Consider the following 21,274-nt stretch of genomic DNA (forward strand, 5'->3'; position numbering starts at 1 on the left):
GGGGGGGAAGGAGAGGTCTCAGAGCTGCCCCGGGAGTGCTTCAGATCAGCGCAGCTTTCTTAGGGCAGACAATGATGGTCCAAGCTGCTTCAGGCAACGATAGAGTTCTGCAGGCCTTGAGGGTTACCTTTTTAATATAGGTTCCACGTGATAGCCTGATTGATAAGTCTGTGGTAAGAGAACAGCTGGCTAATGTACTTTGTCAACATGGGCTTCCTGTGGTGGTGTTGCGGGTGTCAGCCCTTATTAAAGTTCCCTCCAGAGCCCCATTACGTTCAGGCACAGAGCAGCTTCAAACGGTGTTGTTAGGAGTTGAATAGGGTACAAGGGGCAATACATCCAGGTCACAGGCAGGATGGATTCCCCCCTGCTGAAACCAGTGAGTATAGGTTAGGTTGCAGTCTGGGGGGTGTGGGGGGAGTTGCTGCGTGGGCCGGGGCGCCCCAGGAGATGGATGTGAAGATCACTTTTGTAGTGTTATATTGGCCCAAGGCTAAGGGAGCTTCAGTTGGCAGTGTTCTGCGCTTCAGGAAGGTCTGGAGGCAACCCTGGAGGGCAGCCAGTTGACAAAGTGAATACTCTCTTGAAGGCCTTTTAAGGGCAAGTGTTATGGCCACGTACCTCATCTCCTCGCCGATGCAGAAAGCGGAGAGGGAAGGCGGGGGTGGGTGAAACTAGGCACAAGCAGCTCGCTATTTTCGGCTAGATGCTTCTAGTGTGTGGGGCCCGGGTTGCCGCCGTGTTGCTGGGCTGGCAGCTTCGTCCGAGCTTTGATCGGCGGATGGGAGGGGGCAGGGGAAGGATTCACCCCCGCTCGGCAGTTCCAGAACTTCGGAATCCCCTCTCCCTCATTCAGCACTGGTCCTCGGGGCGCCGCGTCCAAGCAGCACCTCTCCGAGCTGCAGTGGGCGAATGGGAGTTTGGGGGGTGGAGGGAACACTCGACTCACTGGCTCCCCAGGGATCCCCTTCCACATTCTGGCGCAGATCTCCGGCACGTTGCGTTTGGTGTGGGAGCTGAGATTTACTTTGTGGCTTGCCCTAAGCCTAATATCTGGAAATGGAATTGGCGTCCTGTTGCCACAGCTGGGCTACATAGGGTTAATACAGATTGCATGGCTCTGCAGTCTGTGGATTTTTCTCTTCCCTTGCTGAAGTGTTCTCTGTTCCTACTGACCATCTGGCTCCCCTGAAACTGTGTAAACAGCGGGGTCGCCAGTCAGAGCTTTGTTTTGACGAGAATGTAAAGTCCCTTAGGCTCAAAACGCAGGTAGGCTGAGCGGAAGTGGAGGAATTCCTATTGTAACGGGTGACCGGATGTTGCTACATCAACTACGGTCTCATATCATGAAACTTTTGTGGTAGCCAAATGTAGATTCCATTCTGGTAAAGTGGAATCAGCCCTTAACCAACCCAGAGAATTGTATGAGCGTATGCACACACTTTATCCTCTCCCTCGATCACTCAGCCAGGGTTTACTCCATCCTAGGGTTTTTGCAATTCTTTATCAAGTTTTTTTTAGTGAGACTATCATTTCTATTTGTGACAAAATTGTACAATCTGGTCTACAGATAGGCAACCCTGGTCACATTCCAGCCTGTTCTTGGCCTCTTCCCCCCCCCCCATTGTCCCCTGAAGACATAGTGTCAGCTACCTCTAAGTTGATATCCGCGTTTGCTTTTGATCCAATCCATTAGACGATCTGTAAAGTCATTATGCTGGCCATTGCACCATGAGTTGCTCAGGCAATTAACCATTCTTGCCAATCAGGCTTCATTCTTCCAGAGTTAACACGCGTTGGTGATCCCTCTTTTGAAAAAACCCACACTTGACCCTTTTGCCAATACCTGCCCTATTACTTTACTGCCTTTTCTTATGAAGCTATTAAGAGTCTTTAATATCTTCTCCTCTTAACTCATTTCTTGAAACCTCTCACTTTTAAAAAAAATATATCTTTCAATCCTGCTTCTGCCCTGTCCACAGTACTGACAGCATGTTGGTCTCTGTTGTGGATGACTTAGTCCGGCTCTCTGATCAGGGTGGATCAGCGGCCTTTGATACCACCAACCACTCCATCCTGCTCGACCACTTGGCCAGGTCTAGCTGATCAGGTGTTACTTTGGTTTAAATATTTTCTGTCTGATCATGTTCAATCTTTCCCTCTTCCTTTTTCATCATTCTTCTGTGCCTCTCTGCTGTGGGGTACCCCGGGGGTCTGCCTTGTCCCCCACCTTATTCAATGTGTACATCCAGCCACTGGTGGCGCTTGTTCACACTCACAGCCTCCGTTGCTACTGATCACTCACAGATCATAATGCAACTTGATCTCGGTCAGCCCAATCCTGCGTTTCAGCTGCAGAGTTGTCTGGAATAAGGACAAGACCGAGGTCCTGGTGGTTGCCCTCTTTTCTGTCTTTTCTTTATGACTCCCCCTTTCTGGCTATCCCTATCTTGGTCCCTTTCCTGCACCAGTGTCTGTGGTGAAGGATGTAGGAGTTAAGCGGTGAACCTCGGTCACTTGAGGAACTTAAGAGTTCTGCGCAAGGTGCTGGTTTTATACCTCCTCTGGTCCACACCCTGATTGCTGCATCTTTGGTGTCGAGTGTGGTAGACTACTGCAACTCTCTGTTCCTGGCTGAGCCACTATATTTGCTGTGGCCCCTGCATATTTTGCAGACTGCAGCAGCCAGATTGGCGACTCATACTCTCTTCCCTATGCACATTTCCCCAGCCTTGCGGCAGGGGCACTGGCTTCCTATTATTGAAATGGTCAGTTCAAATCCATGTTCATAGTGCACCGTGCCATTTATGGTACTGGGCAGAGTATCTTCAGCATGCATTCCGCCCTTATGTACCAAATCACCCTCTATGCTCGCAGGAGTCATATTATTCAAGACCCCTGTGTGCAACTTGCCCGTGTTGGCAGCCGTGATTTTTCTGTTACAGCAGCTAAATTATGGAATTTGCTCCCTTTGTCCCTTCAGGCTACATCCAATCACTTCTCTTTTTGACAATCCTTGAAAACCAGACATTAGCTTCTGCCCTGTTTGACTGTTCCTGTTGAAGTAACACCAAGATGTTTTTGGGACGAATGTTACTCTTTATAAATGCTTTTAACATAACAAAGACTGGACGTTACCCACAAGTAGGAAGCCTGGAAGAGAAGAGGGCAGCATTCTCTCCTTGAGGGATTTAGGGGACCCCATGATGAGAAGGGAGACAGACTGGCAGGTCGTCCTTACACTTTCACCTGCCTGACCAGGAGCCTGCAGGTGGAGAAATGCTCATCACATTATACAGAACCCAACTATGGTCTGGAAGGGACAGATTTGAACCTGAAAAGTAGAACTCCAGTCTAGTCGTGGCCTGACGAGTGTAGGTTCAAGAACAGACTTACCAAATAACAAGTCACTACAATGGAGGTCCAGCAGGGACCAGTCAGTCTGAACAGAGCCAAGATCCAGGGAGAACTAGAAAAGGAGCCTGTACAGAACTTAACTCTAGGAGGAATCTGATAAGGTCTAAGAAATAGAGATTCAGGAAATCTCTAATAAAAAAGGCTAAATGATCTTCCACCCAGCTGAGACAAGGTTGGAGCAAATAGCTGGAAGTAGAATCAAGTTCAGGGCATGGTCTTCCGGTAGTCCAGGCTAGATTGCAGCCAGAATAAATGCAGAGACAAAAACATGCAGGGGAGTGGCCCTGAGAAACAGTGGTGAAAGCAAAGAGGTCACCGGAAGACGACAGGTTCCGAGTAGTGGCTACATGAGCCTTACACTCAGGAGAGCAGTTATAATAGGGTTGCAATAATAAGAGAAGGCTTTGTGAACTTTTGTATGGGCTGAACATTTTTGTTATTATACTGAGCAGTCAGGAGGCTGAGGACTTACTAAGACTCTGGGTTTCAATGTAGATTAGGATAGATTAGAAGAGATGGACTTCTAAAATAAGGAAATACAAACGGGAGGGCTCACCTAGAAAACAATGTCCTTAACCCTCACACTATGTCTAATTAACGGAATATTGCTTTTAGTTAGAACATAAGGCCAGTAGGTATTAACCCAACCAAGTCCTGTGCCATAAACCCCAATAAAGATCTAAATAAAATTGAAGCGTCTCGCTACTCTGCCTACCACACAGCCCCACACCCTTATTTACATCCACAGGTGCAGACCCTCAGAGAAAGGCAAGAGATAAATGGGCGGACCCGCTTTTTTATAAGGGAGCTTGACTCAAGAGGGTGAGAGGTATAGTAAGAGAAGATGAGTCAAAGCTACCCTAACCAAAAGCGTGACATAGGGTCACCAGGTCTGCAGTGGAGCTAGAGAACTGCTAACTCAAATAGACAAAAAAACACCTAAGGATGCAGGAATAGCAAAAAGGTTTTTTTTAATTTACACTAACAGGGAAAAACAGTTTTACAAACTGCGCCGTGGCGCTGAAGGTATGCATTAATAAGCACATTTAGATCTGCATCTTTGTGAGTTAGTAGGCAGAGTGACAAACAGTGTATATTTCATGTATTTTTTTAAATGGCAATACATTTAACATTGTTTAATATTGTCGACACACAATTTTGTGTTTCTGGTTCGGTATAGATGGATGGAAGCAGTGGCTGTAAAACCTGGGACCGTACTGCTGTAAAGGTACCGAACGGTCTTCAGGACAGTTGGTTCAAGTCGGGTCGATATTAATGAAAGAGCGTCCACCATGTATGGTCAGTGGTGGCAGCTGGCAGTGAGGGCTAGAGAATGGTGTCTGGAGGGTTTGTCTAGACCTTTCTCTGGTTTCACTTACTCCATCTCTATAAATACACTATAATTTCCCTGAACTCCGTGCATACGCTAGCCTGCGGTCTAGTTCTCACTAGCCAACCATTTCCATCCTTTTCGCCTTCAGCTACTAGGTCTACGTTCAATCCTCTTTCTGAGGCTGATAGCACCTTCTCTCAAAAGCTCATTCTACTGCTGCTCTGCTCCTTCTGACCCTGTACCTTCCTCTTTAATCTCTAAATTCTAGCATGCTCTCACTTCACTCCTTACCGTGCTCCAATTCCTCTTTACTTCAACTTTTCCTTCAGTCGTTCAACATGTTTCTATTCACCCAATTTTAAAGAAACCCTCACTTGATCCTTTCAGGCCATCCAACTACTGCTCAATTTCTTTCCTTCCATTCCTTTCCAAACACCTTGAGCAAGTCGATTACAATGATAGCTCTGCACACATAAAACTCGCTCTGCTCTTCTTCCCTCCATCATTCTGCTTTAAGTCCTTTTTCACTTGACTGAAGCTGATCTATTTGTCTCAAACTCTTTACTGTCTGCTCAATGCGCTAGACAGTCCTTATGCTTATTCTGCTTGACCCGTCGGCAGCAGTTGACACTGTTGACCCGGTATTCCCCTTCACATCTTTTCCGAACTTGGCTTTCAAGGTTCTGTACTTGATTGGCTCTGCTCTTATCTTACAAACAACACTTTTTACATTTCCTGGTCAGGTCACTCTTCTTCTATTTTTTCTCTCCAGTATGATGCTCCACAAGGCTCTGTCCTTGGTCCCCTTTCTTTTATATACTATTCCTCTGGCTCCTATTATCTCTTTTGGCCTCTCTCACCATTCCTATGCTGACGACACAGACCTTTCTTCCTTTCACTGAAACCTTTAATTCTTCTGTCTCTGGCTCCTCCCTATCTTTAGTCTCCGATTTCTTTCCTTCCCCCTCTCGCCCTTTGTTCCCAGCCCCTTGCCCTTCCATCAGTCCTCGACTATCCTGTGCCCAATCTCGTTTCCACTCCGCACTTCTTGCTCTCCTAGTTCTGGAACAAACACCCTCAAGTTCTTGGTCTTTAACCAATTTTCTCTCCTGTTTTAAGGCCCATTTATCAGATTCATGAACGCTCAATTGAGTTTAACCTTCATTTATTTCTACTTTATTAGTTAAGCACTTTGGCATATAGCGCTACATAAATACAAATACACCCCAGCTCTTAACCAACTCCTCTGGACTTGCACTCCCGATATACGCTTCTTTTCTCCTGCCACCATCCTTCCCCCATTGTTATTACTGCCTTTATTACACCCTTAAATCTCACTGCCTCCTTCTCGCTCCATGGTTACCATATCATGTCTGGTTACCCCCAGATCTGTCTGCTCTGACTCCAATGCCATCACTCCTTCTCTGCCTTCATTCCTATTGCTCATCCTCGGAGGTCCCCACCTCCTCCTTGGCCCTCTGAACCCTTACCACCATCTCCTGCTTACCAGTGTTGTCACCTCTCCACTTGCCAGCCTCTGTGCCTACCAACCCACACTTGGACACTGGGCTACTTGGGTGGCATTTTAAGTGAAGGTCTGCACTTGTGACTGGTAACTGGGTGAAGACTGGGATTGGATGTTCTACTCAAGTGCACCTGGGCTGCTATAGGCTTATGGAGCTGGGTCGAGCATGTGATATGTCTGTCTGCATTTTGAGTTGCTTCCCCCCCCCCCCTCTGAACCTTCCTGGTGTGCTCTGTGAAGAGCTGGAGACTCTGATATTCCAAGCATGACGATTAGGAGATGGAAAAGCTTGGTAAGATGTTGGAACACTTCATGTCACATTATCCCGAATATGTGCAGGGAAATTGAAATATTGTACCGGCCATGGTTATCTTTTTCTGGTGAACAATGTTTTGGTAACTTTGTTTCCAGCACTGAATTTAAAACTGGCATCTTCGTGCATAGTGTTTGACACCTGTCCCTCAATTCATGTGAAAGGTCTACTTTTAAATTCATTGGTAAAGCTGTAACACATTGCTTGCTACCATTGTCAAGTAGAAATAAATATTTCCCTTAGAAAGGGAACGCAATCAATTTCACGGTTTTAAGTTTTGCACTACTGGCTGTGAGTTCGAGGCTCTCCTAAATGTAAATATTGTCCTTCAGGGTCTCACAGGCGGTTGGGCTTCATCTGCCTCTTTACGGTTGGTCTGTCCTACTAGACTGGTGGGGAACCTAAGCCTGGGCTCTGATGGGCCACTGCGATTGTCCCCTGCAATGTGATGGGGACCAGCGTGGGGTACCAGTGATGCTCCCGCTACCACTCTCGTGCCCAACCTCTACTGGCTAAGTGAGGCACTTGGCCCCAAGTCACCACCTTGCCGGTCGCCTAAATCAGGCAGGAAATGTCATCACAGAACGTAAGGCCCTATTGCAAAAACTGCACTCCCCAGGAAAACAACAAATTGTGCAGATTGTTGTGTGGAGCACAGTATAATACCACAAAAGAGAACCTTATACCGTCTTCTGCAATAAGCAATTCTTGAGTGCTTCATTGGCACACATTCAAGCGTGTGCATTGCGATTTTCAAGGCGACATGCCCTAGATAAAGCAAAATGTCCAACTCTGATGGATAAACCGATGTTTGTCTCCTCCAGGTGATATTTGAAATGAGGCAAGCAAGATTCTAGTGTTGGACTGTGCGCTTATGCCCCATCTCCATATGGTTGGGGGGGGGGGGACGAGGGGGCATCCAGAACGTGTTTCTGCCTGTGGTCAATTCCCATGGCCTCTAAGGATTGAGCAATGAGTGACTGCACCCAGCTTAGAGGGGGACCTTTACCATGAGTCTTATATAAATGACCAACAATTCTTCTCCACGGTTTTACCAAGAGCTGAGATATCCTTTGGGCCACAGCCCTACATAAATGACAAACACCCCTTGAATGGCCAAGTGATCTCCCAGCACACCTTTACAAAGCCCCAGGGAAGACCTCCGCCCTGCGAGGGTGGCCACAGAGCACCCTGGATTTAATAAGGCTGCAGAGGCATGTATTTTTATTTATTTGTAGGGCGCCGAAAGCCCACGGGCATCGGGGCGCCAACATAAAGACAGGACGGCAAGGACAATACAAAGAAACAGGACACTTGGTCAGTGGAGGTAGACCAAACATTGGTGTGTTCAGTATATATTGACAACTGTCTTGTAGTCCAATTTATTTAAACAGGTGTGTTAAGAGCTGGTAATATTAGTAATGTCAACTTGGACGTATTTAAAAGCATTGCATGCCTGGCACTTGGACTGCCCTGAAAACTAATTTCTGTATCAACGGGAGACACAACGAGCTGGGCCAGAAATGCAGTGGCACACAGCTGTGAGCATAAAGGTCAAAGCACAATATCTGTGACATGCTGTCACATCAACCATTTCAGGCAAAGATTTTCTCGAGCTAGAAAAAAAATAGTCCAGCAGTCATGTGCAAACCAGGGAACGCACGCACGGATAGAATCTTTACATTAGGTCAGTAGTGCAAGTTTGTTGTGGGAGAAGAAAATGGGAAATAAAACACTTAAAATGTTAAACTCTTTTATTTGATCTAAAAAATAGTGTTTAATAAAAAATAAAGTACCCAGATGAAGTACCATACAATTAAATGAGTAGGTAAGAATAAAAAGAATACTTTGAAGATGTAGACACATTTCATTAAAAATACAGAAGAGAAATAATCTGTGTTTGGGATTTCTCAGTTCAAAGTAGACTCGATCAATGAAAAGCAGCATTCTAAGAAAATTCACAGTAGTTTCCGTCATCTGTAGAAGACCAATCGGCAAAGAGTTTATGGGGTGGCGGGGAGGCGTGGTGGTGTTGCGGCTTTGATACATCTCACCTGCAGTAACCCCATTTACATGCCTGGCCAGTAATTTCTTTATCTCTACAACACTCTCCACAAAACGCCATGAAGTAGAGGGTCTAAAGCACTGTATGGCGAGAATACACGCCTCCGTGGCTCCAAGGTGCTGCTCTGGGTTCCAGGTTTACATTCAGCAGACTAATGGCAATGACTTGGTGGCTGATCTAGGGCCTCTACCATGGAAAAGGGGTACGGCTATTCCTAGGGGTAAGCAAACACTATGAGGCGAAGAGGCAAACCTGGCCACTCTGCATGTCTTGCAAAGACCAGTGCGACAGATTCTCAATATCGCTGTATTTTGGTGGGCATTGTTGAACTCGGAAGGCAGTAGGAATATTGTCAATGACAAGGTAAGTCTGCAACCTTCCTAAGCATCGACACGATGCCTCCCGCACTTCCTTTCGAATTTAATTCCTAAAGGTATGTATTTTAGGGAATGCAAACCGAGTATGGAAATGTCAGCTTTTCTGCAGACACTGTCAGTGTTTGAATGTTTCGCCGAATACAGACACATTCTATACCATGGAAATGTTCTGTTCCTCTTGCCCTCGCTCCCCACCAGTCACTCATTGGTCGCAGTGTAAAATAAGTCTACATGCAAAACATTTCCAGTGCCTCTCCTGGTTCCCAGTCCACCCCTGTTTAGGATTAGAGAACAACGAAATACGGACAGAGCTGCATGCGTACAGTAAACACACTTTACGGCAAAGGGATGCATAAGGCAAGCAGCTCCTCCTGTGCCTGCAGTGACAGCCCTGATGTATTTCAGCTGCTTGAGCTCATGGCAATTGGCAATTTTTCTAAGAACCTCTCACAGATGGAGGTTCGCTGTCCCACGAGCTATTGGGCCATCTCTCACTGGGTTCTTGCACGTATAGCTTGCCCAGTATGAAGCCGACAACCTTTTCTTCGTTTCGGGCTGCCCAGCTCCAAACAGATATTATTACCACGTGGTACATTCCAAGCCCTTTAATTATTTTGCCCAATAAACCTTTCTAAACCTAAAAAGAGCAACTGCTCACAAGGAATACAATACGTAAACATAGATTTATCTGGGTTTAAAAATACTTGTGAAAAAGTGCTGCCAAAAAGATTGACGTGGCAATATTAGCCCTCTCATAAATATGTACTGCCTTGAATTCCTGAGAAATATATGGTTTGTAAACTCAGTCTGAAACTTATGCAACACATACAAAGGCTTGATGGAACATACAAAGGCTTAATAGAAGCAGACCTTATACCTGCTTAAATTACAATCACAAAGAACGAGAATGGTTTTAAAACAGTGTTTTGAGAATAAAAAAGCCTTTTATTCATAAAAGTGTCAATTTTGCGAATAAAAGGTGCAAATCTTGTATTCCTAAAAGTGCATTTCTGGGTGGCCTACGGATCACAGCCAAAAATCAGACTATTTGTGATTTTTGGAGGTAATGTTTCTATCTTTAAGAAGACAGATCTACACCAATTGAATACACAAATGAAACAATGCTGATATTTCTTTCAACGTCGAGGAAATTATTCTGACATGTTACAAGGAGCTATATTAGGTGTTGCTTCAAGTAGCTCCAGCATCATGGCATGTTCCTGCGCAAGTCTTAAAGCTTCGGCGGTGATGCCAGTTTTAGTTTCAAGTTCTCAGCAATTTTATCCATGAATTCAAATGTGTTCAAGTAGTCGGAACGCTGTACACTGAAATTGGAAAAAAGAATGTGTTAAACCGCTTGCACAGAAATAGAAACGACAATAAAGAAAAAACGCTCCTCATGCAATAATTTACAGGAAGGCCAGACTCTACCAAGTAAAAGGTGTGCATCCTGATTTGTGCTAAGGCGCCAGATCACATCAGTGGCCATGCAATAGTTAAGGCAGTTTTGGTTCAACTCCATGTTGAGGGATCGACAACCAATGACCTTAATGGGAGGCTTACAAACTGGCAAGGGAAGCCAAACCTCTCAAAGGTAGGTAACGTGGGTGGAGCGACAAGGCAGGGATAGTAGGCTTACACTAAAGGTTACATGTAGTTGTTAGGTTAAGTTTTTCTACAGTCCAACTGGTATTGAACTCTAAAAGACTTATCCGTTGGTGTCAAGGCACCAACCTCTAATATAGGCCTGTAATACCCAAGTTTGGTAGAATGGCAGAGCGGCCTAGCTTAGGGGGAGGAATGTGAGCTGTAAATCAGTACAAATAAATCAGAACATACATGAATCTAAAGAAACGCGCACTTGCCGTTATATCAAAAAGAGTGATTTATTTTAAATATACACAAGGCAGTTAAACTCAAAGAAATATATTAACTAGCAACATCAAACGTCCATTTCTAATATTTAAGGGAATAAAACAGGTTAGCAATTTTGTTATATACTTTCCTTATCCACACACGAAGTGACTTCAGTTAAGGTTTATATTAAATCAACTCTGCAGTTATTCAAATCTAGGTAAATTCAGGAATGGTTTAAGAACAACAATCACAGTTAAATACTGGTAACAACTCTTGGTTCCGCAGTCTTTTCCCTAAAAAGAAAGGAAGTATTCAGTTCAGGTTTTTGGAGGGAAACGAGCAGTGCCCATGCCAAGAGGTTCAGAGGATTTATGTTATGTAACCAGCAATGCTGAAGTCAATAGGAATGTAACAGTTCTGATGCAAATCTTAGCACAAGTAACAAGTTAGTTGGTCTTAAAATAAGTTCAGGACGTTAGGAAAAGCCTTCCTGGAGGGACTTGTGCTTTTAGGCCTGGGTGACTGTTAGGGAGAATTCTCAGAAATGTGCTAATTCCTCTCTACCTTAGAGATCCTCAGCACTTTTGCTCGATTCTAGGACTTTTGATTTTTAACCTGGAGAGTGAGACCCTTTTTCCCCCACTCTCTCATGTACTTTTTGTGATTTGGACTGTTTCTTTTTGGTTATGGAGTCTGACAAACTCCATATGCATCATCTTTACATTGTGGCACACAGCACCTTCAGTGCAGTGACAAAGGGAAGTCCCTAAGATTTCCCAAATGTTTAAATACCTTCCGTTGGTGAAACTACTGTTTCCAAGAGCAGTGAAGTGAAATTAACTTTACTTACATTTATAACTTTCTAGACCCTATCTTACAATAGGGTGCTTTGGGGGGTGGGGAGGAGGGGTATCATGGGGGCGAGGGGGGTGGCGGGATTACTTTGTATCCCCTTTGTCTAGTTTCTCATGTAACAATGTTATGTTACCCTTTCTACAATTAATGGCTGGTGGCAATGGTCTACTTTTTACTACCATTGCATGTTTTTACCGTGGGCTGCGTTCGTCAAAATGGCCCGGTCTTTTTTTTAACATTTTTTGCTGGAAAGGTCCTTCGTGAGATTTACTCTGCTCACCAAACCAGGTTTGGTCCCTTTATTCGTTTTTTCTTTGGCGGGATTCACAAGTGAAGCCCGCCTCTGGCTCCAGTATGTCTGGCAGGGGCAGGAAGTGAGGGAGGTGCCCGAAACACCTTGTGCTTAATCCCCTTGGTTACAGGAATGCACCCAAAGGTGATTGGCTGACTGGTTGTCCGGCAAGGACAGCCACCCTGCTGTGAGTGTGACAGCTAGGCTAAAATGAGTGGCAGAAAGAACTTGGAAGAGACGCCTGCAGCAACTCCTGGACACTTGGTTTGCCTGATGAAGCCCTGCTGCTGTGCTGAAGCTCCGAATTAGTTTCAACTAGAGAAGCCCTACAAGGACGACTTCTCCCCTTCAGTTGGTGGGGCCAATCAACTCCATAGTGAACTCGTTTTGACATCCTCTTGTATCTGGCTGTACTTCCACTGCTGCAACTGAAGTGCCAGGGAGAGGAACACCAAACGGAGTGCATCACTTTTAAGATGGACCTGTGCTGAAGGAAGATTCCCCTCCCCTCCCCCGGGCTCCCTTGAAGCAGGACTGACCAAGCCTGAGCCACCTCAACAGAGTGCTGGACCCCAGATGCGAGGAAAGTCCAGAGTGGTACCTGTGAGACTGCAGTGGTGCTATTTGTTGAGACGCGAGGAGCTGAACCCGCAAAGTGCAGCTGAATAGAAGTTTGTCCTTTTCTGTCGCTGACCGTCCCGTTCTGTTGTAGGAGTGCCCAGACGTCCTCCCTCTTGTCCCCACGACGGAGGCCCAGGAACAACAGGATCTACAGAGCTGCACAGGAACAGAAGCCAGCTGGAACCATTTCTTCTAACCAAAAGGTACTGTAAAGTTTTAGAAGACTTACCTCTGGTTGTTGTAGCCTTACTTGATCTCAGTTGAGACTTGTCTTGGTTGCTTCTGTAGAGTTGCTTGCATCTTCTACCTCTGACAAGCCTCCCAGCTTGTGATTCTACTTTTTCTACAAAGACTTCTAAAACATTGTGCAAGACCTTTATTCACCTACAAGAAGTGCTTCAGCTCACCTAGACTTTTGCCCAATTGGCAATGGCTGACCTGCCTCCCTGAATAACTCTCCTTTCCTCGGACATTGTGTCTTACATTTCCTTCCAGGAAGGGGTTAACTTACTTTGCATTGGAGGTTCAAAAGTACTTACCTGCTTCAGAATACTTGTGTGATTCCTGTTTTATTGTATAACCTTTTCATTGACATGCTAGAAACTAAGAGTGTGCATTTTGAAGTGTATTTGTGTGTTACTGATATGTTGCTCCTTCTGAAGATGGTTTATTCAAACTGACTGTTAAATTAATAATTGTTTAATCAAGAAACCTTGAGTGTAAGTGTTTATCTGGATACTTGTCACTGTGGATCTCTGTGTAACCACCCTACTGCTCACATTGACCCCTCTTGACACAAGCCTGGCTGCTCAGCCACACTACCAACCTGTGTAGTACAGAAGTATACCAAAGGTTGGGCTCCTATTGCTAGGAGGTCAATGTTGTTGTAGTGCACCCAAAGGGTACTGCTCCAAATCTTGCCTAACAGACTGCAAATGGGTGAACACCCACAGAGTGAAAAACAGTGCTCCAAAGCAAAGGAGCTATATAAATGGCTTCAGGTAAGTTTCCCTTAAGCACCACCGTACCTAGAGAGTGAAGAAGCTAACGAAGCTGGAAGCCTTTTGGATGCACGGCTGCAAAACCAGTCTCCTAGTCCTTGGTCGTAGTGATGAAAGGGGGGGGGACCTTGGATAGGCTTGTGCAGCAGTAGTCGAGAGTGTGACTCGTCAGCACAGAAATCTTTGTACTGCCATGTCAGTTTGTGGTTTTGGCACCTTTTTCTCAGCACCAGTAGCTAATGATCACTGCTAGTTAAAACCTTTTTGGTTTCTTGGTCCTGCACTCTGGTTAGGGGAATCTGAGGAGACGATTCATGCTTCTGGAGGTCCACACGCATGCCACTGAAATTAGTCAACGGCAAGGCAATGCACTTAAAGGTGGTCGAGGTACCCTGGGTATCGGGATTCTGCAGCCCAGGAAGGTCGCAGAACGGCTCAAATTGAAAAGTGTCTGGAGGCTGGTTATGCCCACCAGCCCAGAGGAGGAAGTAGTCCTTGGCGGAGCTTCCCTGTCGATTCGAAAACTGGGTCAGGACAGCAGTGTTACTTCAGTGGTTACTAGAGGTGCTGCAGGCATCTCCGGTCATCATCTTTTTCGGCAGTTCATTTCCAGTGGGAAACTCTGCCTTCTGTCCCAAAAGCTTCACTTTTCATGCAGGAACCTATTAATTCAGTCCTATGGACTGGTCAATCACTGGGGGTGGCTGTCCTCGCAGGACAGCCAGCCACCTAGCTAAAACTGGTTCCAGCCAGGCATACCCTAAGACAAAGGCCAGAGATTTTTCACCCTCCTCCCTCTCTTCCTACCTTAGCAGACACACTGGAGCCAAGGCAGGCTTCACAAAGGGATCCCGCCAAAGGTAAAACTCGGAGGACCGACCTCCACCTGCAATGGTATAAGGGCCAAAAAAGGACATACATTTGGGTTTCTCCGTCAATGTAACAAAAAAGTTACTAGAGCAGTGGGAAAGGGGGTACTAGGTAACCACTCAGCACTCCACATAAGGTGGGTTGTACCGATCCCATAAAAAGAAAGGTACAATAAAAGTACTTTACAAGCCTTAGGAACAGTGGTTCTAGGGATAAAGTAATACAGAATAAGAAGGTGAGCCCAAGGACTCCCGAGCAATACTGCACATAGGGTGCTGGGTGTTGCAATAATGTATTACAGATGCCTGGAGTGGAATACATGGATGAAAGCAAGACTCCATTAAAAGTTAAAAGAATATAGTATCAGAAAAAAATAGGCTTCCCATCTCAGAGCTAAATAATGGGCGAGTGATAAAAAGTCCCACTCAGGAGAAAAAAGAAACCCATTCCAGAGTTCCAACAAAAGTGCTGGCTGTTTCTCAGGTCGAGGGGAACTGGCACAAGAAATGAAAATTCTCCCCAATAGTACTCCACACACTTATCCATAGAAAGTACACCACACTGATATACCGAAAATATATTCTTTAATTGTGCTACACATAGAGACCTATCAGGTCAAAAAAGTACATGACACGTAACATACAGTATTACAAAGATACATGCTATACAATAAAAACAGTAAATGTTGAAAAAGTATTCTCCTAACCCCACTGCCAAAATATGGGTCCACTACCTCAACTAGCAACCCAAAAAACATGTACAGGGGAGGGGAAACCAGAGAACCACAGTCTACCAATGCAGGCAAAATCTGCTATGGTCCTGCACAATTAAGAACAGTAAGACACCCTGCCACCGTTCTACATAGGAGGTCCTAGACCTGATGGCCAGCCCTTAACACATAGGTAGAAGATAGGAGCAAAAGGGAAGTAGACATTTCAACTAGCAGGATAAATAGCCTACAAATCCCTTACTTCAACACTACATTATTTTTGACCCTTTAGACATAATATTAAAAGATAATACAAATGCACATATATTAACTGAATGTAGTGATATAGGGTAGGCAATATTGCAAAACTATAACCAAAGGACACAAAGAATTGAAGATACATTTTCGGAACAGTTATCTTTGCAATACACTTCAGGGAAAATATTTACACAGTCAACCAAATAAGCTATAGTGTAATAATATAGTAGCCATCAGAACTGCAGAGCAGGACTTTAAAAAAGCATTACATATCAGAAGCAAGTGCTAAATTTCTAATTCTTAGTCCAGAGCTCCCGGAGTCCCTTCTGGGTCCAGGAAAACTGTTCTGGGGCAGGTAAGTAGCCCCAGAGCCACTTAAGTATTGTTACAGGTCAAGTAGAAAGTTTTATAGGAATCAATGGTGTAAAAGTCAATGGGCCACCTGCTCTAACGGAAGTACGTTTTTTCTACCTCACAGGTAGCTTTTGCAGCAAACAACCCAAAGAAAGACCAGGAGAGACCCCAAGGACTAAGAGGGCCAAGGAAGAACCAGAAGCCCTAGAGGAATTAATATCACTGCAATCTACTGTCCATATGGATGACAAACCGAACGGTAGCAGCTATGATCGGTGAACATATGAGCAGTATTAGGAACAGGGTCCTCACAGCACCGCTAGTCCAAAACTTCATAGAATAAGACCATGTGCCAGATGACCTCACTTGGCTCGTTTTGGATCAACTGAAACAAGACATTTATGGTCTATCAATAACAAACTGCCTGTTGACCTTGGAACAGAAATAGATCTACTGTCTAAAGACCCATGAGGTAGGTTTGAATGACTGTATACAATGGTCAGTACTTACGACTTGTTAGCACCCAGTGTGTGATTAGACAACGTTCACTAGAACATACAAATCCCTAATATAGGGACTAGTATAAGTTCACACCTCGCCTACCAGGACTATTATCTGTGGCACGATCAGGAGGCTAGTGGTACATGCTTTTCACTAGGCAGGACAGGACTCCCCTCCAAGATGGCAGCTACACAGCCAATTTCCAACTAGGCAGACACATTTAAACTGAAGCGCTTTTGCTTTTCTTTACACAGCGCTTCGGCTAATTGAAATTGTATGCCAGTTTTTGGCCTTCCCACAGAAATACACAGTAATCATGGCCATTGGCGCATTAAAATTGGACTACCTGGATAGTTCCATCTTTGGGCACCAGTTTATGTACCTGCAACATTACAAATATCGCAAAATGCAGGAGCTGGTTTGTGTCTCTCTGTCTCTCCTACTTTCAAGATAATTAACAGTTGCATAACACAAATATTATACATCTTGAAATTCTCAGGATTACTTTTCCTTCCCTATTCCACTTGAATCTAAAAACAAAATCAGGGTTTCTCTCACTGCATGTGAAATTTCAATGTTCTAGTCCAATAAAAAAAAAAGAAACTGTTCATACGTGTGAAGAACTGCCTATAAGGTTCTTAAGGATTTGGGGGTGGGAGGGAGAACTACATCATCACTCAGTCTTTTGTATAATGGAGGATGGCTCAGTGCCAACGTGCTTGCCTTGGAAGCAAGACGACACGAAGCAACACAGTTTCGATAACCTGGTCCGCGCTTAGAAACCTCTGGGTTTTTAAGCGCATTATAAATATGCAACTAAGACACCTACAAAAGAAAATCTGTAACAGCGCCTCGATGCCCCCGGGCTGTGCGAGCGCTTTAAAAATGCAAATAAATTATAATTTTTGTTCACAGTCTAAATCTCCGCCAGTCTGTTCCTTTTTGCTGGTGGCATACAGAAATCTCCTATTCTCTTGCCAGTCCTATATATGACACTGACACCAGCAGCAGGTCGAACTATATTATCCAACTGAATCGGCTCAGTTTTCTCATCCGAGCTTCCATATTTGACGTTAAAGAGACCTGATCACCATTCTTATCGGGGGTTTGGATTCCTTTCCTCTACACCATCTATACCACTCATCTGAGCCTGTTTCTCCTCTACTCCTTGCCTTGTCCCTACTTCCACTGTGGGTCTAAACCCTTACGATCAGGGTCTCAACCCTTCCCCCTACCTTGCTCCAAGCATGCCCTCTTGTTCCTTCCTTCTCTGGCTGATGACCACCTCTTCGCCTGAGGATTTCATCCACCCCATCTCCTACCACTGTTTGATGCCTCATGGTCAGGCTCCCATGGATGTTCAAGAACCCAGTTATGAGGAGGCTATGGGCTTGGAACAAGTGCAGTGACTCGAGGTAGTTATTTGCTTTTCATTTCTTTTGGGGTTGAGTTGGCTTGGACTGTTCTTCTCCTTAACTATGTTATCAGCCTACTACAATTGTCCGAACGCAAGATGGAGAATTCACTGCACCGCAATGATTGGCCCAACGACTATTGTGAGGTTGTTTGGAAAGTTTTTTTTCCCCACCAAATTATTTTTCATTTTAAAGGTACATGAACAAATGATATAGAACAGTTGTTTCTTTGTATAGAGTATAGAACAGATACAAACCTAACTGCCGTCATAGTCCTAATGCAAAAGCGGGCAAAAAAAAAAAAAGAGAAAAAAGGGCAGGGGAGGCTAAATCCATCCACAACACACAAATGTTAATGAGGGGTCAAATTAAATAAATATTAAAAGGCACATTTGGAGACAGTTAAGCATAAAGGTCATTAAGCACTCCCCAGATGTTTTCATATTTATGATATTGATCTTTAACATGAAAAGTAACTTTCTCCCTTTTGGAGAGAAGCGATAAGCTCAGCAACCAGTCAACACAAAGGGCAGTATCACTTTTCAAGAAATTCAAGATGTGTATTTTGGCAACCAATAATGCCGTGTATACCCAGAAATGTATTCCACTGGATAATACAATATTAGAAGGAAGTAAGCCCTCTAGGAAGGGATAGGTCTAAGACCAAATCAATTCTCTGGAAAACACCATCCCAAAACAATAGAATTTTCCTATATAACCACAACATATGGAAGGGAGTGCCAACATCACTTCTGCAGTTCCAGCAAACATCTTCACAGCATAATTTGCACTACCACACCACTACCACATGTTCTACGGAGACCAGTACATCTGCCTTCCTGAGGAGGATGTTGAACATTTGATAGTCAATTGGTGAAGCTTCCCGGCCCTGAGAGACAGGTGGTGTGTCCAGGAATAGATTGTCCTTTTCGGTCTCATGGGCAGGGTTAGTGGGCCAAGTACACTGGTAATCAGCGAGGGTCCAAGCATCGGGGACTTGAGAAACCCCATTAAAAGTCCATGTACACATGTTGATTTTTAAAATGTAGAGGGATAGCACAAATGGTTGCACCCTTGTATCTTGCATTGAATGTGCATTCATAATTTGTACCTTGCAACATGAAGATGAGCAACAGACCGAAAACCACCTGCACATACATGTACGCAGCTTATGTTCACTTGCACGTCAGATACCACAATGTTATGTGGTTGTTGCAAGACCTGTGCTCACATTAAGTGTTTGGGTGAACACAATTACCTAGATAAAGAGACAGGCGCACACACAGATGATAGATACCCACACAGAGACAACCAGAGACAGCTAGGCCAACAGACAGGTGACAATGTATGAAATATGTGATACACAAACGATCATGTAGCAACGGCATGTCAAGAAGCAGCCTAAACAAGGATTTCGAGCTAAACTTCTATTGGGGGGACTTATTATGGGATGAGCCAAAATAATAGTAATAGGGGTCATAAAGAAACATATCTCCTAGGGTCTCCCCCTCCCAGGTTACTCTACTGTGGGTTAGGACTAAGGCAGTCTCCCAAGTCTCCCTCTCTTCCTCACCCATGAGGGAGTCAATCTCACGTGTTGCAGATTTAAGGTTCTGGGGAACCCGGTTGAAAAAAATAAAATAAAAAACAGTGTGCCAAAGAAAGTACAGAATTCAAAGTAAACGTCTTAGTCCCAGGTTGCCTCCACCCTTTTAGTATCACAAGCCAGGTCCATTTCTGCCCATGTAGCCTATGTGTTGTGTCACTTTATGAAGGGAAGCATACAAATTGAACTTCGCTAATCGCAGGGTGCCCGTTGCTGGCTCAGCTATGACAACTGTGGTGGGAAGGTGTCCTTCTTGTGGCTGCCGAGCCACAGAGGAAGGTCCCCTGATTTCCCAGGACCTGTGCTGAGGTATTCCATTTCTCCCTTCTCTGAGGCTTTCTACCATTGCTTCTTCCTACTCTCGCCTCAAACACCTACCTTAGGCCAACTGGGCCTGCAGGAGCCTTATTCTTTCTCGCTCTCCTCTCTTCTCCTCTCCTCTCCTCTCATATCTGTTCCCGTCAGCCTCCTCCCATCACTTCACCTCTTCCATCTTTCACCATCAAACTATTTAGTACATTCTACCTCTTCCTAATGTTCATCTTGTGACCAGCTTCTCCTCCAGGCTCCATTTCCTCATCCTGATATTCTTCACCAACCCTATTGGTTGCTATTCGCAACCTTCTCCACCCGTATTCTCTGCCACAAACTGGCTCACCCGATAAACGTCCTCTGCTTAATGTTCTCTGCCACCAGTTACCACTCTGTACCCAAATTACCTGCCTTAACTTGCTCTGCCACCAATCTCCTCTCTACTCCAAACTTCCGCTTTGTGATATGCTTCAGCTCCAATCTCAACTCCATCTTCTTGATATGCTCTGCCTCTTAGCTCATCTATAATCCCAAACCCCTCCTCCCGATAATCTCCGCTAACAACAACTTTGCCTCTCTCACTGGATTCCAACATCTCCACCACCTCCGTTTCCCAATCTAGTCTTGCACTCCTTTTTGAGGTCACAAGTGCTTTCCCTTGCTCACACTCTGGTCTCCCATCTAATCTCCATGCTCCATGATCTAAAATCCCTGTGCTCACCAATAATCTTTCACTTTCTACTTCAAACACCACTCTATTCGCTGAACTCTCACAATTTCCTTACTCCTAGATCTTTCAGTTTCCCTCTTCAAAATCCAGAGGCCCTCTCCAAACTCCTGATCCAACCCAGCCTGCCTGGGTGGTTTTCTAGTGTTCTCCGTCCTCCCCCTAGGCAGCACCTCTGGTGTGGGTCTGTGTTTTCTGATTGACAAATGGCTGTGATTGGCTAGAGTCCCTGAGGTAACATGGGTGTACGACTTTCTACCAAATTGGAAGCCAGAAATCGCCATGTGAGCCTCCCTGTGCTACTTGTGCACAGATTGCCAGTTTCCACAACATGTGATCTCAGTACTGAAAACACAGGAGGTAAGCCTCAATTCCTTTGTATCATGAATAGCCTGCATGCTCAGGAAGGTTAAAAGAATTTGTTCTCGGGCAGAGGTTTTCTGCTGGGGGTCAATTTCTCTGGAGTTTCTTTTTCCCTATGATACAATCCCCGGTCAGAAATATTCCGGCTAGCCAAGTTATATCTGCTGGACTTTGTGGCTCACCAGTCTTCATTTTGAAGCATTGTAATGACTTTTCTTGATATTTTGGATTATTAACAGTGTTGCAATACAGAATATTAGTCTCCAGTGAATGGAAAGATCACTTAAAGAAAGGGGCAGTGTTTCCTTTGGTGGGGTTTTGTTTAAAGAACTGCAGACTTTCAACTGGGGAGTGGGTCGAATCCGTTCATTGTGAGGATCCCCTGCCATGCCGAAGGGGCTAAGCCAGGGGACTTCCATCACATAACATACCACTGTATCCATAGAGTCCCCCCTACATATGAAAACTGAACACACTTACTAGGAAGAATCAGGAGGATTTCC

At 44.9% G+C, this 21,274-nt stretch overlaps 1 protein-coding gene across 1 annotated transcript in view; it reads right to left on the minus strand.

Annotated features, from left to right (window-relative positions):
- Nucleotides 1–9,954: 9,954 nt before the first annotated feature.
- Nucleotides 9,955–21,274, minus strand: part of IDH1 (isocitrate dehydrogenase (NADP(+)) 1) — a 358,127-nt gene continuing 346,807 nt past the window's right edge. The window contains exon 9 of the mRNA XM_069615604.1: nt 9,955–10,355. Within this exon, the coding sequence (XP_069471705.1) occupies nt 10,262–10,355 (94 nt within the window). The 3' untranslated portion in view covers nt 9,955–10,261. The remainder of the gene's footprint in view (nt 10,356–21,274) is intronic.

This window comes from Ambystoma mexicanum, chromosome 9 (genome assembly GCF_040938575.1).
Source record: "Ambystoma mexicanum isolate Mex_15411 chromosome 9, UKY_AmexF1_1, whole genome shotgun sequence".
In the NCBI taxonomy this organism is placed as follows: domain Eukaryota; kingdom Metazoa; phylum Chordata; class Amphibia; order Caudata; family Ambystomatidae; genus Ambystoma; species Ambystoma mexicanum.